The following is a 22,811-nucleotide window of genomic DNA, read 5'->3' as shown; positions in this document are numbered from 1 at the left end:
CTAGGGTAAGTTATGGCTACCTCATAAACATAGAAGGAAATTAGTGATCAAACTTTCTTCCAAAAAATAAGTCTCGATGAATTTCCACCGCGATTTTAGCAGAAAAGTGAATATATAGCACAATGCAACTAATTCTCTAGGTAAAGAGTAGATTTGACATGTATACAACAGCTATGGATCTTTTCACAGACCTGATTAGGGCTTTTAACATGTACAAGAATCAAATAATGACACTGAATAACCTGTGCTTAGATTAGCTAGTTCTGGAGTATGGTCCGCACTTTGGCCACCAGGCTTTGGATCAATTGAAACTATAATTTCATTTGAAATATAGAAAGTCTTTGGTATGAGAGTTTGTCAACTCCCCAACCTTTTTTGTATGAGGTGAGGTATTCCTCGTTCTCTGTAAACAAGCACCTACAGTTGAAAATTCATCCATTACTCTTGAAGTCTTTGCACTATTGAGTGACTTTTCGGTTACATCCAACTCCAACCACTTCTTCAGTAGCCGAAATACCTCTTTATCACGTAGCAGTCCTCGATGATCAGCAGCAACTCCTACCCTTTCTACTGCTGCAAAACCATCAGCCTGTGATAAAAGAATGAGGCATTACATAATCATGACGATATATCGGATTTAAAAACAATCATATCGATTGGTAAAGGAATAAACGATGATAACAGTAAAGTTTCACCATGACCGAGTACTAAAAGCGAAGATTACGATAAATATTTGATTACCACGTAATTGAGACTAGGAACAGTTAACAATATTACTGTCAGGGCTTGATAAGACCCAATATTGTGACTAAAATAGAACCCAAACTGTTATGATACATTTATTGGTTTGGACAAAAATATACTGTCCTGCAAGGAAGAAGCTTTTCACTGTTCAAATGCTAAAAGGTATCATGTCATAACTCCACATTTGGGCTCCAACTCAACACCTAAACATGATGATGCAGTTGAGTTGGCACCTAAGATGCACCATTTGATATAAAGATCATATTGCTCCTCTCCCTTCCCCCCCCCCCCTCCCAAAAAAAAAAAAAGAAGACGAAGAAAATGAAAAGAGAGAAAAAAGAATAGAATGCTCTTAATGGGTACATAGTGCCATTGAGATCTGAACAGTCAGATTAGGCAGAACTCAATTCCTTCCTTTTACCCCATGTAGTTTGACATAAATAGTGACAATGCTCTAATATGTCAGATGTAATGGTTTATAGCACCTGCCAAGCCCTTGGGACTTCAGTACTATATATAAAATTAAAAACTACTACCATCTTATGGGAGAGACCATGACGATCAGCTAAACTCAACCACATTCTAAGAGACCAGAACCAATTCCCTTGAGCATCTTTCATTGCCCATACACAGAAGACCTTGACATGAGAGAGGGAAGAGGGGACATGCTTGAGGAAGAACTGCATAAGAATAGCTACTGTTATTCAACTTAAAAAGAAGTCTGGAAATTTCCCTCATCCAATCATCAACAAGAATTTTGTACTATAACCATGTAAAGTAAATTTATACCCTTCGGTATCTATAAAAGTTTGATTTTTTAAACCAAAACTGAAGTATACACCAATTCAGAAGCACATGATTCAATTGGAATTAGTTCCCCACAACGCACAACTTTAAAAATACTGAAAACATTTAATACTCTGCTAGCACATTTTAATTTTGAATAATAATTTAAAAAAAAAAATCTAATTCTGCCAGTGTTTGGTGCCGGTACCAAGCGCAGGTAAAGGAGGAGGGTTGGTGCATCAGGTTTGCAGCCGGCACCAGGAAAAAAAACCCAGCCACATCCTTTATACATGGTCTTTATTGACCTAGAAAAAATTTCTGATAGAGTCCCTAAAGCATTAATTTGGCAAGAACTAGAGAAAATAAATGTTGCAAGCAAATATGTGGACATGACAAAAAAAATATGTATGATGGTTCAAGTGTAAGAACAATGGACGGACAAGATAGTGAATTCCCGATTACAGCTGGGTTACATAAATGATCAGCTTAACCCTATATTATTTGCACTTAAAATGGATAATTCAACCAAATACATTCAAGATGAGGTTCCTTGGTGTATGCTTCATGCTGATGATATTGTTTTGGTAGATGAGACACAAAGAGGGATTACTACTAAGTTAGAATAAGTAGAGCAACTTTAAAATCAAAAGGCTTTAAACTAAGTAGAATAACAAAGATGGAATATCTAGTGTGTAACTTTGGTCACGATCGACCGGATGATGAGGTGGTGAGACTTGATGAGAACGAGATTCCACAAAGCAATTTTTAGGTACCTTGACTCAATCATAAATAAAAAAGATGATGTTTCCCAAAGAATTAAAATAGGAAGGATGAATTGGAGAGGTGCACCTGGGGTCTTATGTGATCGACGCATTCTTTTAAAGCAGACAACTAGTTATGAAGTATGGTGCAGAATATTAGGTTGTTAACAAGCATCATGTAGCAGAAGTGAGAATGTTAAGATGGATGAGTGGGAGAACTAGGAAAGATAATGTAAGGAATGATCATATTAGAGCTAGACTTTGAGTAGCTCCAATAGATGATAAGCTACGAGAAAGATGATTGAGGCAGCACGGCCACGTTCAACGAAGGCCTTTAAATGCCTCTGTGTGGATAAACAATTTAATCTAGATCGAAGGAATTAGAAGAACTAGGGGCAGACCTAAGAATCTAAGATAATCTTAAGAGAGGTGGTGAGAAACGATATGCATTGTTTATATGTTGTATCTAGTATGGCCTCAAGTAGAGCTAATTGGAAGGCAAGGATCCATGTAGCCCACCCCATTTAGTTGGGAAAAGGCTTTCTGTTATAGTTGATGGATTTTTTTTTAAAAAGGGCTAAAAAAGGCTAAAAGGCCAACTCCATCCACCACCAAAATTTCTCCTATTTCGTTCCTTTTATACATTGAGCTGGGCTACACTTGCTCCATATAGGCTGCTGTACAGAGTATAACCCAATGGAATTAAAAGATTGTTCCCCATTTCTCTCTGAAAATATCAATATAATTCAATGAAATAGATAACGTATAAGAGAAGGTATATATGGTACCTTAGCTGATTCAGTGGGCACAGTCCCATCTCCATCTACATAAGAATACTCTGGCTGACAAGAGAGAAAATATTCATTAAGGACAACCAGTCTTATGAGACAATTATATTATATAAATATAATTTTGGTAACTGAACTATCATAAAGGGGAACAAGCTCAGTTCTCTACTGCAGCTTCTTGGGTGTCTATGTGCATCATCAGGAACTCTTCAATCATTTAGTTATTGCAGACTTGACCAACTTTAGTCTACTCACCACTGAGTGGCATATTTCAGACAAGTCCTCAAAGGGAGATGTTTCTGAACCATAGCTGCAGTGCAAAGAAAAAGTGTCGCAATTATTGACTGGGGAACTAAAAGTAATTTTATCATTCATTTTGAAAAATAATCAAGATAATATCTTGTCACAATTACTTGCAGGTCATAATTGTTATTCTTAACGATACAAGTACCAATGAATAATGAGACACCCTTAGAGTAATATACGTCAATTATTCCAATAATGTTGTTATTTGAGAGGCATCAATAATAAGAAGAAAAAGATTTTCCCTCAGTCATGGGCTTGGTTCTGAAAACCCAGACAAGGAAGCTGGAAAGAACACTTAATCAAGCTATAAATCATTGAATGCAAATAATTTGTCAAGCACATGCTTGTACATCTTTCTTGTACTCACAGCATTTGCATCACAGAAATTTCAGTGACAAGGTTGTCATCAGTCACTCAGAAAGTTGATGACCTTTACTAATAAAAAACCACAGAAAAACATCATATCATGACCTGACAATCTGACATTAAATGTAAGATGAGTCATCAACAGAAGGGCAGCCAGTGTATCTGAAGAACTAATCCAAAAATTTGTCTGCAAGGAGCTGATAATACCTTGGAAGTTAGCTGAAATATACAAAAGGACTAGGGACCTGCTTCCCATTCATGTAGGTGGAATGAATTCATTGTCGGAAAATTGACAAAGATACCAGCACTTCAACATGCTGTGCCATGAACAAATTGTTTTCACCATGGGCGGTTTTAAGGGCATCTTACCTCCATATAGATCACAGAAATGGAAATAAATCCCTATATCTGACACCAGATGAAATCAGTGTCACTAATAGATTCACCATTTACCCCCCCAGCCTGCCTTTTTTATTAAAAGGCGGCATGCCTACATTAACAAGTTCACAACTTATCGTTTCTTTAAATTTTATTTTTTATGAGTTACTAGTTGCATTTAAGCTATAAGAGTAGTTAGGTTCACTAAATTCTACTCATACATGGTAGGTTTAGTTAATAATATTGAGTTGGGGATCCGATGGCAATCATTTGTGTATTCTTTATTCATATTTCCCAAAAAATTCAATCTGTAAGGCAGCAATGCTTTTGAATGAGCTCCTTTGTTTTCTCTTGATATAGTTTTGATGGATGAGAGAAAAGAAGAATCAAGAATCAACTCTAAGCTAGACCACTGGAGGTCACAACTGGAAGCAAAAGACTTTAAGATCAGTAGAATGGAGATGGAGTATATTAAGTGTAATTTTAGTCATTGTGATTCAATCATATGGTGTGAACTAAGGAAGAGGAATACAACAGTGTGAATATTTTAGATACATGGGGCCAATCAAAAACAAGGAAGGTGACATGCATGTTGATATATAGATAGATAATTAAAATGGGATGGACGAAATGAAGAGGCATGTCTGGAATGATGTATGACCCATATATTCCTATAAAGTCTACAGGAAAGTTCTACGGGACTGTTGTTTGACCAGCCATGACAAACGGGGCACAATGTTTTGGGCAGTTACAAAGTGTCATATTGATAAGCTTTGCATACTAAGTTGAGGATGTTACAATGGCTGGCTGAGAAAACAAGGATAAAATGTGGAAAAAACACAACAATGGACTTGATAGTTGCATTAACTAATGACAAACTCCCGGAGAGTCATTTGAAGTTTTAAGGTCATATTCAAAAGAGGCCTAGGGACACCCAAGTTAGGAACTAAGAGGGAGAATATGATTCTGATTGAAGGTGCTAAAAGTGCTAGGGATAGGCACATAAGTAGGAGTGACAAAGAAGGACATTCATAGGCTAGGTTGTCCAAGTATGGCCTCAGAAAGTGCCTATTTGAGAGCAAGGATTCATGTTGCAGACCCCACTTAGCTGTCTCCTGATGTGTTTGGGCTGCCCCATTCCTCTTACTAAATTTTATCATTTGTTTTTCAAAAATTTCCCCATCTTTTCCAGTTCTCATCTCTTTCCCTGCTCACCTGTTTTGAGTAAGAACCTTGTTGCTCTTTACTTCATTTAGTTCTGATCCATTTAGCGGACCCATTTAGCTGCAATAAGGCTTGGTTTCTTGTTGTATGGTTTGGAAGATAAGGTAAGAATCAACTCAGGCAGGCTTATATGGCATGCATCAAAGGGTTGTGCCCTTCCAATCAACTGGCCTGAAAAATCAACCACAAAGGTTATTGTGAACTATAATCTGAGTTATTCTTTTATAGATCCTCACCACTTCACCTCAGCCATTCAGACAAACGAATTAGTGCTGATGTGCCCAGTCAAATCCAGCCAGGCCATGGTAAAGGATTTTCTCATATTATCAGTCAAATGGGAGTAGTCCTGTTGCACCCAAAGCCTATCAGAATTTACCCCTCACACAATGGATTAGCTACATACCAAACATCAAAAGGTGTGTCAAATGATGTCCCATAGATGTTATAAAATCTGACACCATCTGGAAGTTGAGTTCTGTTGAGAACTTCACGGGTCCCAGAAGCCCATTTGAGTATATTGAAATTGAATGGTAGAGCTACTGACTTTCCACCATAATTCAGCTGCAAGTGGACAAAATGTCAAAAAAAATGGTTAGAACAAGGAAAAATACAAAGTACTGAATGTCTTGTTTAAGAAAATGGAGAGATATTGCCCGCATAGAGATCCCCCAAAACATGGAATGAAACATAACTAATAGTATTGCCCTTGAGAAATAGAGTTCCTATTTTGCCAATCAACTCTTCTTAGATCCCCATTAGTTTTAAGATCTGGAAGTTCATTTCCTGTGGTACCAGCTGCCTATCTGGTCGCTGATGCACTGACCGTCCTTCATCTAGGAATGGGACCAGCAGTACAAATACCACAGTTGGATTGAAAATGTAAGATAATACTCAAGTTAAGCAAGTGGATTAGGCAATATGCTATACTATGACCAACTTATGCACCAATAGAAGTGTTTCTATTGGTGAATATGGCACTAAGGCTTAAGTGTCTTCTGAAGCTTTATTCTGTGACATGGTGTTTCTATTTTCTGAAACTCAAAGAGGTAGTGAGTTTGACTATCTAAATTTGCACTCCTACACCTATAAAGAAGGATTTTGTGAACGTTGAGACATCTTGGCAGCGCTTCTAGATGTGCTAAGTGTCCCCATCAAACCTCATGTGGTATAAATAGACACTTTATGAAATGGGATACTAATAAAATCCTTAGTAATTCGACGCCATTCAGTAACATGATCCAAAATCATTGACACCCTGAACATAAATGAAAAAATTTCAAAGGTTTTTCCACTACTACTTGCAGATATGAAGCCACTGGCTAGAAAAACAAGAAGTAAATTCAAAATTATCACAGGGGGAAATAGAAACCTTTCCAAGGAGACCTTAGAATGATATGCCTGCTAGTGAAGCTTGACAGACATACCTCATTATGCCTCAATGCTTCTTCAAACAAATAAATGCACTCATAGGGGCCATAAGATTCCAGCCGGACCGAAGCATCTCCCTTGCCTTCAGATTGCTTTCTCCAAACCTGAATCAACGGATCCTGTTTCCACTTGAAGCCTGGATTTGCCAGCATCTCATATATGGAGGGGCATTCAATCAGCTGTACAACAGAGAAGGTCATGTTTTTTTTTTTTTTGATGGATAAATAAATTCATTACCAAAGAGAATTAAAGTACAATAGCAAACAGGCAAAGCCCGAGCAACGACAACCACGGGGCTCGACAACTGAGCAGCCAAATGGGCAACAAATTTAGCAACCACCTAAGAGAGCTATGGCGAGCAAACTAGACATGGAGAGGTGCGCCAAATTAAAGCTTTCCTCTTCTGAAAACGCAACAACATAAATTGTGGAATTCCGTGATTGGTTAGGTATTTTAAGGAAGTTTAAATTGAGTAGGATGAGGGAATATTATTCCTAGAATAAAGGGAGTCGGTTACAGCTAATTTAACTCCTATTTAGGTTTAGTTTCTTTTCTTGAGAGTCCTAAATTATTGTAGCCTTGTTTTTAGGGATTCCTAGTTTGTTGGGGAGAATATTTCTCCTTTCCTTGTATATGTACCTGGGACTTCTCTTGACAAAATAAGAGAGATTTTTCTTCCTAATTAACTGCATGGTATCAGGGCAATAGATCTGAACCATCGTCTCTCACTCTCCAAACTCTCAACCATCATCTCTCACTTACCAAAATCTCATGTCTACCGAAGAGAAAACCTGTTTTTCATCAGAAATCACATCGATTTCTAGAAATCATGCTGCCAACAATCATGGCAGCGAAGACAGCGTGCAACTTCAAATTACTGGACACAAACTCAATGGCAACAATTACATACAGTGGTCACAATCAGTCATGATGTACATCTGTGGGAGAGGAAAAGATGAATATCTTACAGGAGGAGTCACTCCTCCAAAGGTTGACGATCCAAAATTCAGAAATTGGAAGATGGAAAACAACATGGTCATGTCTTGGCTGATCAACTCAATGACCAATGAAATTGGTGAGAATTTCTTACTCTATAGCTCAGCCCATGAGATCTGGGAAGCAGCTAAAGAGTTCTACTCGAGCAAGGAGAATACCTCAGAGATTTTCGAGATTGAATCAAAACTCCAAGATCTTCGGCAAGGAGATCTCTCAGTGACTCAATACTACAATACCCTCATTCGATATTGGCAAAGATTGGATGTGTTTGAAGAACATCAATCATCAATGGCGCTGCTCAGATGATGCTAACAAATTCCGTGAGATTATTGAGAAAAAGCGGATATTCAAGTTTCTAATGGGACTCACTAAGAATCTTGATGAGGTTCAAGGACGAATTCTAGGAATGAAGCCTCTACCTAACATTAGAGAAGTATTTTCTGAGGTTCGTAGAGAAGAAAGCAGAAAAAAGGTGATGCTTGGAGAATCCACCCTAGTTTCAGCCAATGAAAACTCTGCCCTAGCTGCACGTGGAACACACTCTCATAACAGCGACAATAGACAACGGAAGGGAAGACCATGGTGTGACTACTGCAAGAAACCAGGTCATTCATGTGACAGGTGCTGGAAAATCCATGGCAAACCAGCTGACTGGAAGCCTTCAAGACCTGCCATCGACAAAGAAAGCCGAGGAAACCATGTCTTTGTAGATGATCAACCTCCTTCCACCGATGCCAATCCTTTCAGCAAAGACCAACTTGACATGCTGGAAAGGATGATTACTCAACAGAATTCTGCCATCAGAACAGGATCTTTAGCACAAAAAGGTAACTTCTCATGTGCCCTGATTGCAAATTCAGAAAAACAAGACTCCTGGATTGTAGACTCTGGGGTATCGGATCATATGATTGGAGATGCAAACCTCTTCCACGAGTACAACCCATGCTATGAGAATCTCACAGTAAAAATAGCAGATGGGTCTCTCTCCAAAGTGGCAGAAATAGGTTCAATCATTATCTCAAAGGACCTCACTCTAAACTCTGTTCTTCATTTTCCGAAATTGGACTGCAATCTTTTATCAGTTAGTAGACTTGAGATCTTCATTGTGTTGCTAAATTCTTCCCTAATACTTGTGAATTTCAGGTTTTGGATACGGGGAGGACGATTGGCAGTGCTAGGATATGCTCAGGTCTTTGCCTTCTACAAGTCGAGGAAACTTCTAGAGGGCAAACTCACAATGCAGTGTGTGTTCAGTCTACAAACCAGATTAGTAAAAATTCTATTTCCCTTTCCAGTTCAAAAAAGGATGGTGATATAATGTTATGGCACTATTGTCTAGGACATCCTAACTTCATGCATCTTCAAAAGATGTTTCCCTCTTTGTTTAGCAATAAAAGTCCTAAATTTTTTCAATATGAAGTGCGCCAATTCTCAAAACATACTCCTAGTTCCTATCCTAGCATTCCATATAAGGCATCACATCCTTTTTCTATGATACACAGTGATGTATGGGGACCTTCTAGAGTCAAAAACCTCACTGGTAATAGATGGTTTATATCTTTTGTTGATGACCACACAAGAGTCACGTGGTTGTTTCTAATGAAAGAAAAATCTGAAGTCAGTTATATTTTTAAGCAGTTTAACACTATGATTCAGACACAGCATTTCAAACCAGAATTCAAGTGTTAAAAACTAACAATGCAAGAGAGTATTTTGACACCCTTTTGGGGGAATACTTTACAAGCCAAGGAATTATTCATGTGAGTTCTTGTGTTGATACACCCCAACAAAATGGGGTTGCCGAGAGAAAGAACAGACACCTTCTTGAAGTGGCTCGATCCCTAATGTTTACAACAAATGTTCCTAAATTTTTTTGGGGGGGCGCCATTTTGACTGCTGCCTATCTCATAAATAGGATGCCTTCTAGAGTTTTGAAATTTCAAACACTGCGCCAAGTTCTTCTTCAATCCCATCCAAACACCCACATTCTCTCTATTCTTCCTACAAGAATATTTGGTTGTATCGTATTTGTTCACATTCATACACAACACAGGAGTAAACTTGATCCAAGAGCAATCAAATGCATTTTTGTTGGGTACTCCTCAAACCAAAAAGGCTATAAGTGTTATTCCCCAACCACTCGAAAATTTTACAATTCTATGGATGTCTTTTTCTTTGAACAAACACCTTTCTACAAAACTGATATTCTGGGGGAGAACCTTAATCAGGAATATCAGCTTTGGGATATTGAGTCCAGTGAGCCATCGTCCGTAAGAAATACAAGTCCATCTTATATCCAAACTGAATCTGACTCAGAAAATTCATTTCAGCAAAAACCTGATCCACAACTTCCTAACCCAAGTGTTCCAATGGTTCAAAGTGAATCTGAAACTGAGTCTAAAACACCCCAACAATCACAACCTGCAGCCATCAATGAGTTTTGTGCCTACTCGAGGAGAGACAAGACCAAAAAAGGGAAAGAGCTGCAGATATCTGATCAAGGTCATGAATCCAATCCGGTTCCAGAACCACAAAGCTCATCAGGTAACAATGGTACAGAATGTGTTCAAATAAATCCTCTTATTGATGATAGGCCTATTGCTTTGAGAAAAGAAAAACGGTTGTGTACTGATCATCCTATTCAGAATTTTGTTTCTTATGGAAGTCTGTCACATAGTTTCCATGCCTTTATCAGCAATCTTGACAAAATACAGATTCCAAGTTCTATTCATGAAGCTCTTAAAGTACCAGAATGGAAGGCAACTATCTGGGAAGAAATTCGTGCATTAGAAAAGAATGGAACTTGGGAGATATCCGATTTACCATCAGGAAAAACTCCTGTTGGTTGCAAGTGGATTTTCACAGTCAAACAAAATGCAGATGGGAGTAACAACAGATTTAAAGCGAGATTAGTCGCCAAAGGTTTCACTCAATCCTATGGGATCGACTACCATGAAACTTTCGCCCCTGTAGCCAAACTAAATATTGTCAAAATGCTGCTTTCACTTGCTGCCAATCTTGACTGGCCTTTATATCAACTAGATATAAAAAATGCATTTCTTAATGGAGATCTAGAGGAGGAAGTATACATGGAGATACCACCTGGTTTTGAAACTCAAGCAACCACCAACAAAGTCTGCAAACTCAAAAGGTCATTGTATGGGTTAAAGCAGTCACCAAAGGCTTGGTTTGATAGGTTCACAAGAGCAATGAAACAGTTTGGTTATGATCAATGTCAAACAGATCACACTATGTTTGTTAAGCACTCACCAGAGGGAAAAAAGGCAATACTTATTGCGTATGTGGATGATATTATACTAACTGGAGATCATGATAATGAACTACAACAACTCAAAATTTTTTTGGCAAAAGAGTTTGAAATCAAATATTTAGGCAATCTCAAGTACTTCCTTGGCATGGAGATAGCACGGTCAAGGAAAGGAATCTCAGTCTCACAGCGCAAGTATATACTAGATCTTTTAAAAGAAACAGGGATGCTTGGATGCAAGCCTGCCGATACTCCTATGGATTCCAATTCAAAACTGGGGAGCAAAGGTGAAAGTGCACTAATTGATAAAGGAAGGTACCAAAGATTGGTTGGAAAACTCATTTATCTCTCACATACCAGGCCAGACATATGTTTCGCTGTAAGCATGGTAAGTCAATTCATGAACCAACCAATTGAGAAGCACATGGAAGCAGTTTACAGATTATTGAAGTACTTAAAGATGACACCTGGTCTTGGATTGTTTTTCAAGAAAACAGAAAACAAAGATGTCAAAATCTTTACTGATGCAGATTGGGCAGGATCTATAACTGATAGACGATCAACCTCAGGATATTGCACATCTGTATGGGGAAATCTTATCACTTGGCGCAGCAAGAAGCAATCAGTTTTGTCCCGAAGTAGTGCAGAAGCAGAATTCAGAGCATTGGCTCATGGGATATGTGAAGGAATATGGCTTAAGAGGATATTAACTGAACAAAAAATCCAGATGACCGAACTAATAAAAATGTTCTGTGACAATCAATCTACAATTAGCATAGCAAAGAATCCAATGCTTTATGATAGGACAAAACATGTGGAGATCGGCATTTTGTGAAAGAGAAGATAGAGACAGGCATGATATCACTCATATACATTCCAACCTATCAACAAGTTGCAGATATTCTAACTAAGGCTGTGCCCAAGAAGATATTTGGGATACTTAATTGCAAGCTAGGTTTACTTAACATCTACACCTAGCTTGAGGGGGATTGGAATTCCGTGATTGGTTAGGTATTTTAAGGAAGTTTAAATTGAGTAGGATGAGGGAATATTATTCCTAGAATAAAGGGAGTCGGTTACAGCTAAATTAACTCCTATTTAGCTTTAGTTTCTTTTCTTGAGAGTCCTAAATTATTGTAGCCTTGTTTTTAGGGATTCCTAGTTTGTTGGGGAGAATATTTCTCCTTTCCTTGTATATGTACTTGGGACTTCTCTTGACAAAATAAGAGAGATTTTTCTTCCTAATTAATTGCATAAATCAACGATGAAGACTTTGCCAATAAGCTGTTGACCTTAATTGGAGCAGTAGATCCGACAACAACCCTCACTATCGGAGACCGAAAAGGGGTAGGAATGACACCACCATTTGGCCAGCAAGGGGGGGAGAGATGAAAGTGGAATAGCCAGAAAGGACAGGTGAGAGAAGTGAGGAAGGGGCCCAGAGGAAAGAGGGCCCGGATGGCAGGGAAAACAGGTTAGATGAGGGATTGGGATAAAATGAGGGCTGGGCAGAAAGGAAGCAAAAGGATGAAGCACTAGGGCTTGGGTTGGCGGAATGGGCCAAGCCCGTTAGGGGAAGATGCAAGGAAGTGGAGAGAGGATTGGGATTGAGAGGGGTAATGGGCTTGAAAGAGAAAAGAAGTGGGGGCCCAAGATGGGCCCACAGGGGAGGGAATGGATGGGCGAGAAGGGGAGGAGGGTTGAAGCGATTCACTTTGGCGGAGCAGCAATTGAGTGGGAGGGGGAACCAGAGGAGAGAAGACATCGGGGAGGGAGGCGTTAGGGCAGCGGTGACAGAAAAAGTAGTGGGAATCCTGGCCAGAGTTGCCGAAGGCAATTATTCTAGTGTATAACGTGAATCTTAAGAAAATACCCCAACACGAAATGCCATTTTTTATTTGTTCAAAATAGATGAGAAGCACCTAAAATACAATGTGGAATTTATTTGAGAGAGAATCTTGTACCTATTTACAAACAAAAACATCGTTTCCTTATAAGGAAATAAAATACGGGGATAAGTTTTCAAATGACAAACCTTCCTAACTCCGAAAAACTAAGGCAAGTTGGCTGGTCCAAATACATCTTGAAACCAAGGTAATACATAATCCAACACACACTTGATACACCACTGAGATGGGAATATGTTTCCAAAATCAATGGGCACATGCATGTGTGCGCGCGAAAGTAAATATGCATGGAAAGGGTGGGAGTGTGCGTCCATGTTTGGGTAGATGTGTACGTGTGCATGTACTCTCATTTTTCTTTCACTTTCATTTTTTGGGTGGTGCTTAAAGCTCATGCTCCCTGATGGAATGTGTCTTGGTTTGGGATTGGGGTCCATGTCCCCCATACCATAGGACTGTAACTTAGTTATTTAGTTTGTTTCTCTTTCTTTTATAATTAGACTTGTTAGGCTAAAAGTATTTTATTTCTACAAACAACAACAAGAAGCCTTGTCTCCACTATCGGCTACATAGGTTCTTGCCTTCCAATCAGCTGTGTTTGACGCCATACTAGATATAAGGCTTAAGCTATGCATATCCTCTACACAGGTTCTTGCCTTCCAACTTCCAAGTATGTTTGACGCCATACTAGATACAAGGCCAAAGCTATGCATATCTGTTAGGAAAGGGCAATTTGGGAAAGGACAGATCCATCAAGAGTTAGTGCCTTGCGCTAACTCTCGATAGGAAAAAAGAGGTGGTAATTAAGAGTTTTATACCAATCAAAATTGGTTGATGCTTTCCTATATAGAATAGACTTGTAAACTAGGCTATATATAGTGAAGTTAATTTGAGGAGTGCTAAGGAGTTCAATCTGAGCCTCCACAACTAAGTCGTGGCTTCCTTCTTCCCCTCTCCCTCATTCTTCACCTTATTCTTTCCCAAACTAACATGGTATCAAAGCTGTAGGTCCTCTTATTCCTTTCGATTCTAAGAATTACTAGTACAAATAGTTGGTTCTATAGAAAGGAAAGAAACTTACCTGGTGTGAGAGTCCGTTCCAGAAATTAAAGGGATGCAGCACCTTACGCTGCACTTGTTGGTGATTTTTATTTGAAGATTGATGCAGCTTCTTACGCTGCCATTACTTTGGTGTCTTCGTTGAAGATCGGTGCAAGAGAATGCCCAAACTGAGATGTGAGATGACCTCTTCTCAAGATCGTTGCCACAATTGATGTCGGATCTGCATTTTTCAGGTACGAATAAACTGCAATTGATTGAGATATTTTTCGTTTTGTGATTTGGGGCTGAGGAAGAGTGTCTGTAGTCCTCCTCACCCTCGATCTGTTTAGGATTGAGATAATCCCCATTCTTAGGAGAAGAAGCAGCCGCCGGAGTCGCCTTGGTGCTTGGCCGGGTGGGGTGAGAATCAATCAGAGTTTTCACCAACCAACACTGATCAGAAAGAGAGAGTGAGAGAGAGAGACTTCGAGAAAGAGAAGTGCGTTTTCTGGTTTCTAGCTATGAGACGTGGTTAAGAGAGAGACTTCGAGAAAGAGAAGTGTGTTTCTGGTTTCTGGTTATGAGACGTGGTGAGCAAGTTTTATGGATTTAAGTTGGTTTTAAGTTTTTCTGGTTCGGTTGGTTCAAGTGGTCCAAGTTGGTTTATTTATGGTTGTGAGATTAATCTGATTCTGGGATTAATTTGGAAATAATTATGATTCTGGAATTTATACTGATTCTAGGATTAATCTGATTCTAGTTTCTGATTTCTGGGATTTGATTTTAATTGTGTTTGGATATAGGAGAAACTTCAAATAAAAATACCATAACTGAAATTATTTCTTCATCCTCTCATCGGTTAACTGAGAAGAAATTGGAGGGTGTATCAAATTTCCACCAATGGAGGGCTATAGTTAAAATTGTTCTTACTGGACGGCGACAGATAGATCATTTGACTAAGACTGTACCTAAAGATGATGATTCTTGGGCAATTGCTGATGCACAAATACTTGGGCAGATGTTTAATTCATTGGTCGATAATATTATAGATTTGGTTACTCACTTACAAACTGTGAAAGAATTATGGGAGTACTTGAATGTGTTGTATTCTGGTCAGAATAATCTGCTAGAATCTACGAATTGTCCCAGGAATTTTATCGAGTAGATAGGAAAGGTAGAGATATTACCCAATATTTTGCAGATTTTAAAAGAACGTATGAAGAACTAAACTCTATTCTACCTATCTCCTCTGATGTCAAAACTATGCAAAATCAAAGAGAGCAATTAGCTGTTATGGGTTTCTTAGGAGGTCTTGGAAAGGAGTTTGAGGCAGTTAGAGCACAGATTCTTGGTAGTGATCATGTACCCACGTTAGCTGACACATTTTCAAGAGTTCGTGTTGCAAGGGAGAGTACCAATAACTCTACAGAAAATTCAGCTTTGGCAACAGTTTCTCGAGGCACTTCTGGAGGACAGGCCCCTGGTGGACAGAATATAGGACGAACTCGAGGAAATAATACTGGAAAATATCCAAGTACACACAACTCTACTGACAGTACAGGACAAGTTAAGATTTATCATCATTGTGGTCGTCCAGGACATATTCAACGAAATTATTGGAAGCTTCATGGGAAGCCCCCACATATGGCAAATGCAATCATCACCTTTGAATCAACGTCTACAAGTTAAGACTTGTCATCATTGTGGTCGTCCCGGGACATATTCAACGAAATTATTGGAAGCTTCATGGGAAGCCCCCACACATGGCGAATGCAATCATCACCTCTGAATCAGCGTCTACAACTACTAAAGTTCATCTTGAGGGTAAGACTATATAGATGACTGACGAAGATTATATTCGTTTCACTTAGTTTCAGGCCACTCAACCACAATTAGCCGCTGCCACCCTTGTTCAAACAGGTAATGCTACTGCTTGCCTTTTAACCACATCTCGCCCATGGATCATTGATTCAGGAGCTTCTGATCATATGACCGGGCTTACAGGTATATTTTCCTCTTTTGTTCCATCATCCTCTTTGGTTACACTTGCTGATGGCTCTCATATCAATGTTAAAGGAGTGGGTACAGTTCAACTCACTCCATCCATTACCCTACCCTCAGTTCTTTATGTACCTAATTTGCCATTTAACTTATTATCTGTTCATAAATTTACTTCCACTAATAATTGTTTGGTGAAATCTTTTCTTGGATATTGTTTATTTCAGGATCTTACAACGAAGAAGATGCTTGGTAGAGGCCGTATGTCTGGGGGGTTGTATCTATTCGAGGATATATCCTTTACTGCTTGTTCTAGTATTTCCATCCCCCATCAAATACATTGTCGGTTGGGGCATCCCTCTTTAGAAAATCTAAAATTGGTAGATAAAAGTTTTCATTCTCTTTCTAAGTTGCACTGTGAGTCTTGTCAATTTGGAAAACTTCATCGTGTGAGTTTTCCTCCTCGTATAAATAACAAATCAGACCATCCTTTCTCTTTAGTTCATTCTGATGTGTGGGGACCCTGTCCTGTTAGTTCTTTCAGGTTACAGATACTTTGTTACATTTGTGGATGACTTTTCAAGAGTCACTTGGCTTTATTTAATGAAAAATCGTTCAGAATTATTTAACATATTTTGCAATTTTGTTATTGAAATTCGACTCAATTTGGCGTTCCTATTCGTACTTTTCGTAGTGATAATGCCAAAGAATATTTCTCTGATCCTTTTTGTAAATTTATGGCTTCTAATGGATTCTTCACCAATCCTTATGTGTCAATACTCAACAAAATGGGGTTGCAGAAAGAAAAAATAGACACTTATTGGAGGTCACCCGTTCTCTCTTATTTGAGATGAAGGTTCCTAAATCCTTTTGGGCTGATGCAGTTTCAATTGCTTGTTATCTTATTAACATGATGCCTTCATCTGTCTTAAAAGGTGGCATTCCTCATTCTCTCTTATTTCCTTCATCTCCCTTATTTACTTTGCCTCCTTGCGTATTTGGTTGTGTATGTTACATTCGTAATCATCGCCCAAGGATCTCTAAACTTGATCCTCGTGCACTTAAGTGTATTTTTGTGGGGTACTCTCGTACTCAAAAGGGATATCGTTGTTATTCTTTTGATTTACGAAGATATTTTGTTACTGCAGATGTGTCATTTTTTGAGTCGACTCCTTTTTCTACTGAATCTCATAATTTAACTGACCTAAATGATGATCTCTGTATTTTTCAAAGTGTGTTTCCACAGGGTACAGTTCCTTCACCTCCACCTCCGCCAGACATCACCAAAGTGTACATGCACCGTCCAAAACCACCGGCTCCCCCCTCTGCACCTACGGTCTCTACCTCTATGCCGACTTCATCTGTTGATCCTGCGGACGTTCCTGCCAAATCTGACCTTGATATTCCCATTGCTCTTCGGAAGGGTACTCGTTCTTGTGTTCAGTATCCCATCTCTAACTTTATTTCATATTCTACGTTATCACCTGAGTTCTCTACTGCTCTATCTACTATAGAGACTTATCCTATTCCTAAGAATGTTCTTAAAGCCTTGTCTAATCCTGGGTGGGTCAGTGCAATGAACGAAGAATTACAAGCCTTAGAAGACAATCAAACTTGGGATCTTGTGCCTTTACCCTCAGGAAAGACAGCTATTGGTTGTAGGTGGATATTCACTGTGAAAGTTAATCCTAATGGTTCTTTAGCTCGCCTGAAAGCTTGTCTCATTGCCAAGGGCTATGCTCAAGTTTATGGCGTCGATTATCTTGATACTTTTTCGCCTGTTGCCAAGCTTACTTCCATCCACATTTTAATCTCTCTTGCTGCTACCTACCAGTGGTCCTTGTTTTAGTTGGATGTGAAGAATGCCTTCTTTCATGGAGATCTGCATGAGGAAGTGTATATGGAAGCTCCACTTGGGTTTGTTGCTCAGGGGGAGAAGAATAAGGTTTGTCGCCTCCGCAAATCATTATATGGTCTCAAGCAGTCACCTCGAGCATGGTTTGGACGATTCACTACTGTTGTAATAGAATTTGGGATGACTCGTTGTGAAAGTGATCACTCTGTATTCTTTAAAAACTCTGATGCAGGCAAAATCTTTCTTGTAGTTTATGTTGATCATATTGTCATTACAGGAGATGACACTTCAGGAATTGATAGGTTAAAGACCTATTTATAAAAGAAATTTCAGACCAAAGACTTGGCCAAGTTAAAGTATTTTCTAGGAGTTGAAGTTGCCCAATCAACAAAGGGCATCTTCTTATCTCAACGGAAGTATGTACTGGATTTGCTTTCTGAAACAGGAATGTTGGGATCAAAACCCATAGACGCTCCCATGGAATGTAACTTAAAGTTAATGCCAGAAGATGGAACCATTCTTGATGACCCAGAGAAGTACAAAAGGCTTGTTGGGAAGCTGAATTATCCGACTGTGACTAGACCTGACATTGCCTTTCCTATCAATGTTGTGAGTCAATTTTTGTCTGCCCCACAAACATCACACTGGGATGCAATTATACGAATTCTGAGGTATCTTAAGAAAGCACCAGGACGCGGACTTCTTTACACTAATCATGGACATAGAAATGTTGAAGGATTCTCTGATGCTAATTAGGCTGGATCACCTATTGATAGAAGATCGACTACAGGCTACTGCACATTCGTTGGAGGAAATCTTGTATCATGGAAGAGTAAGAAACAAACTGTGGTAGCAAGATCAAGCGCAGAATCTGAGTATCGTGCTATGGCATAGGTAACATACGAGATGGTATGGATAAAACAATTACTTCAGGAATTAGGAATTATTGATGACACACCAATGAAGTTATGGTGTGATAATCAAGCTGCGGTTCATATAGCATCAAATCCAATTTTTCATGAACGTACCAAGCATATTGAAGTTGATTGCCACTTTGTTCGTGAGAAGTTACTACAAGGCATAATATGCCCCAAGCATGTGAGGACTGGAGAACAACTCGCAGATTTGTTCACCAAAGCTCTAGGGAATACAAGGGTTACCTATATTTGTAACTGATGCGTCCAAAATCTGCTCAGCCCTTAGATCTCCTTAGAATGACCTGCAAAATAAAGCGTCAGATGTGGCCCGACCGCTGGGATCGGGAGTCCACCTCCGAAGGCTAAGTCAGTTGATGAACTTAATCACAAACAGCTCTGCTAGAGCACAGAGCTAAGGAATGAATAACAAGAATACGATTCAGATAGTAAGCATCTGAGTGTTTTCGTCCGTCTCTACCTTGTGGGTAAGTTGATGTCTTATATAGAGTGTACCTTCGAATCTTCTTCGTTGGATGTATTTGAGCCTTCTTCAGATAGTCGTTGGATCTTAACAGACAGATCCGTTGAGTGATAGATTTCTACTAGTTTGGACTAGTAGAGGACTCCTAGGATAACCCGACTGTTATCTGGTGGTTATCCGTATGATAGCGATGAGTGACAGCCGCCGAACTCTGCTAGCCGTTATTAGGTTAATTAACCTTCTCCAAAAGTATCGGATTAGGGCGTGCTTATGGCTGATTTAGTTTTCTTCATCAGCAAGCTACCTCATGAACCTGGCTCGCTCGGAAGCGAGTCGATTCCCTTCGTCCCGACCGGAGTCAAGGGTCAAACCAAGAATGAACCAAGTTCAATCATATTTTCTCCGTATCACGAGCCCCCCAAACCAAGCGTTCGGTCAGAGGGTTTGGTTTTTACCTGGATTCTTCGTCAAGTAATAGTCTTTGCATAACCCATTAAATGTCATTTTCACATTTAATGCGATTGTGTCGCTTTTTCCTCGAGCGTTGTGAGGGTGCCACCACGCATCCTCTTGCAGTCGAAACTATCGTGGCTCACGCAATCAAAACGACGGTTTCTGAACACCCGTTTTGGATTCGTGAGTTCAAACTTTCGAACCGTCTTCAAATCTGGATCGTTGATGCCGAATTAATCTCTATCGTTCACGTCCTCAAACACTCGTGCGGGTGCTTCAAAGCGATTCATTGTCTTCGTAGGTTTCATTCTTCTTGTATGGAATTTTGAAATCTCGTCGTCTTCTTCGCGCCTTTACGATTCTCTCGTTCTCGAGCTCTCTGCCTCAGTGATTCAATAAGTTTACTGATCCCTTTGCAAAGTGTACTTTCTGTCTCCAAGTTTCTTTTTCTCTAGAAACCACAGTCAGACCTTTTAGTAATGGAAGATAGTAGGATTTCCTCTGAAACTTTTCCCGTGCCTAGCGCTGGTAAAAGCGATAGTGGCAATGAGGCCTTAGTTTCTCTCCCCTCTGAGCAGTCGGATAGTGACAATAAAACCCTAACTGCTCTCTGGCGTGACTTCGCAGAAGTTAGCCAACAAAGAGTAAAAGAAAAAACTGAGACATTTTCCGCCCTTCCTGGGTCTGGACCATCCATGACTCCTAAGGTGACTGCCGAGTCTTCTGGGCAGTCAAGACCATCTACCAAATCCGCTGGTGGACCTGATTCTGTTGCTTCCTCCTATAATGAGGAAAATCTTCCTTTAGCCGTCCAGGGTTTTGACTTTCCTTCTTTGTACCATCTTAGGGCTCCCAATTCAGATGAGAGAGTCGATTCGACCCTTCCGGGCGAATTTTCCCTGTATATAGATGCTCTGGAAAGCGGGGTTCGCTTTCCTTTCTTCAATCCATTGTTTGCAGCCATTCTGAATCATTAGGACATTTGTCCTGGAATGTTTCTTCCCAATAGCTGGCGTCTCATCGTTGGCTTCTTGGGTCTGTGCTTTGAACTTGGCATCACGCCTTCTCTTCCTCTATTTGTACATTTTCATGTTCTTTCTATTTCCCATCCTCCCGGTTGGGTTGTGCTTTCCAAGCGCAATAAAGTGGAGCTTGACTGGACGGGTAGCATTCTTGCCAAAGGAACCTGCCCTTCCAATCATAAAGGATGGCGCAAGCGGTATTTTTTCTGCCGAGCACATCAGTCAGATCTTAACTTCCCGACCGTCTAGAAACCAGTATACTTCATACTCTGAGGGTAACCGGGTCCTTCCCTTATCCAAAGAAGACAGAATGGCCGTTAGGAAGATCAAGTCAATTCCATGGTATCAAGAGATACATGGATATGAGATGGAATACAACTCCATACTTCAGTAATGGGGGTTGGCTCAACGTGAGCTTCCTAACCACCAAGTTTTACTTTCTTGACGATACTGTGAATTCTTTCAACTCTGACTCTCGTCCTTTGCAGTGCCTCCAAGAATGAATCCCGAAAGTCTTCGGGTAAAAGGCTGCCAGGGCTGTTGTGACTGCTGAACAACAGTCTCCTCGAGCCTCAACAGCAGAACAGGTATCTTCTGCACCTCCTTCAGATCCTTCTTACAAGGGTATCAGGAATCTGAAGCCAGTGGTTGAGGCTTCGGGGAGAGGGAAAAAACCAATGGAAGAGGTAGATATCCCCTCTCCCACTCGAACTAAAAGGAAGCACGACTCCGTTGATGCTTCCGCCCCCAAGAAATCCAAGAAGAATAAAGATTCTGAGGAGATCTTCGTGCCTCAATGGACGCTGACGCGGACAGATAGGGCAACACAAGACCTTGAAAAGGCTGCCAAATGGAGCTCTCTCTGTCTTTTGCCTGCCGATCGTCAGGCCTTCGAAGCGCTGGAGGATGACGTTCTTGTTCGTCACTCCACAAGGTATTGTTTTTCTTGATCTTCCACCAATTGCTTTGTAATCTTTCGCGAGCTTTTCTGATAATCTCCTCGTCTTTCCAGGAATGCCGTGTTGAGCTTTTATCAACACATGGAGGCGCTGAACCGAGTTGGTCGCAATGGCTCTTTGCTACAGACCTGTGAAGAGAATTTGGCGAAGGCCAATTCTGAAGTGGACCAGCTGAAGAAAACAGCCGAAGAGTTGAAGGAGAAGCACAATGAGGAGATGGATTCCTTAAAGAAGGAACTTGAATCATCAATTGCTCGTGCCCATGCTGCCGAATGTGAGGCCAGGAAGCATAAAAGAGAGGCTATTGCTTTTGGCGAGAGCCTCGAGTTTAAGTCCTTGGATAATGAACGTCTGTTAAAGATGGCAGTTCCCAACGCACTCGAACATATTAAACCAGATCTTCGGAGGGACTGCATTCGGAAGTACCTGAACAGCGTTCCTTTCTCCAATTTGTTGGGCTCCTTCAACCTTCAAGCCTACCGAGAGGGCCAAAATGACGTCTGGGAAAAGATCCTTGAATCTAACCCTTCCTTCGACACAACTCCCTTCCGAGAAGTGTATCACAAGGAAATCTTCAGGAAGCTTAAGTTGGAATTTCCCGACTGGGTTTTGGAAGAGGAGGATCCTTTTCCAGCAGACCCGAATATTGAGGAGTATCTTGCCGATTCACCACCCCTTCCCGAGGAACCTCCACAGCCTGCTTCAAAAAAAGACCCTGATAAAGACTCCTCGGCTGTTAATGAGGAAGAATCATAGGAAGTCATGTTTTCTTTTCTTTTTTTGTAAGGGTTGGCCCTCCACGATCTTAATGAAATAGAAATCGTCTTCTTTATCTCGAACTTTTCCAATGATTGCCTTAATACTTCCTCATCTCATATCCAAAAAATTGTCCTGGGAACAAGGCGTAAATGATATAAGTTACCACGTAGATTAGCTTGTACCTTAATGGGGGATAACGTTCGGGATATCACGAAGATGCGTTCGGGAGAGATGTGTTCAGCCTCTGATTACTCCCAACTGCTTCTTCATTTATTGCGAAGTCCAAACGTTTCCCTGCATTCATATACCCATTACTCCTCCCAAGGAATTGGAAATACTCTATTTTTTAATGGTGGTGCGATGGTTCGCAGTATCCT

The 22,811-nt window shown here is 40.1% G+C and overlaps 1 protein-coding gene across 7 annotated transcripts in view; it reads right to left on the bottom strand.

Moving 5' to 3' along the window:
- Positions 1 to 43: 43 nt before the first annotated feature.
- Positions 44 to 22,811, bottom strand: part of LOC149008460 (phospholipase A(1) LCAT3-like) — a 48,971-nt gene continuing 26,203 nt past the window's right edge. For 4 of the 7 annotated variants that reach the window (XM_089167296.1, XM_089167297.1, XM_089167301.1 and 1 more), the window contains 5 exons: positions 6,778 to 6,960; positions 5,757 to 5,914; positions 3,335 to 3,389; positions 3,080 to 3,133; positions 45 to 589 (listed from right to left, as the gene is read on the bottom strand). In XM_089167296.1, the coding sequence (XP_089023422.1) occupies positions 320 to 589; positions 3,080 to 3,133; positions 3,335 to 3,389; positions 5,757 to 5,914; positions 6,778 to 6,960 (720 nt within the window). In that variant the 3' untranslated portion in view covers positions 45 to 319. Of the gene's footprint in view, positions 590 to 3,079; positions 3,134 to 3,334; positions 3,390 to 5,344; positions 5,915 to 6,777; positions 6,961 to 22,811 lie in introns of those variants that run through there. The other 3 variants (XM_089167298.1, XM_089167299.1, XR_016175293.1) reach the window with 3 other exon arrangements.

Source organism: Hakea prostrata, chromosome 8 (genome assembly GCF_041222555.1).
Source record: "Hakea prostrata isolate BN-2017 chromosome 8, UWA_Hpros_2, whole genome shotgun sequence".
In the NCBI taxonomy this organism is placed as follows: domain Eukaryota; kingdom Viridiplantae; phylum Streptophyta; class Magnoliopsida; order Proteales; family Proteaceae; genus Hakea; species Hakea prostrata.
Note: the sequence above shows the minus strand (reverse complement) of the source record. Positions and strands in the feature narration are given on the sequence as shown.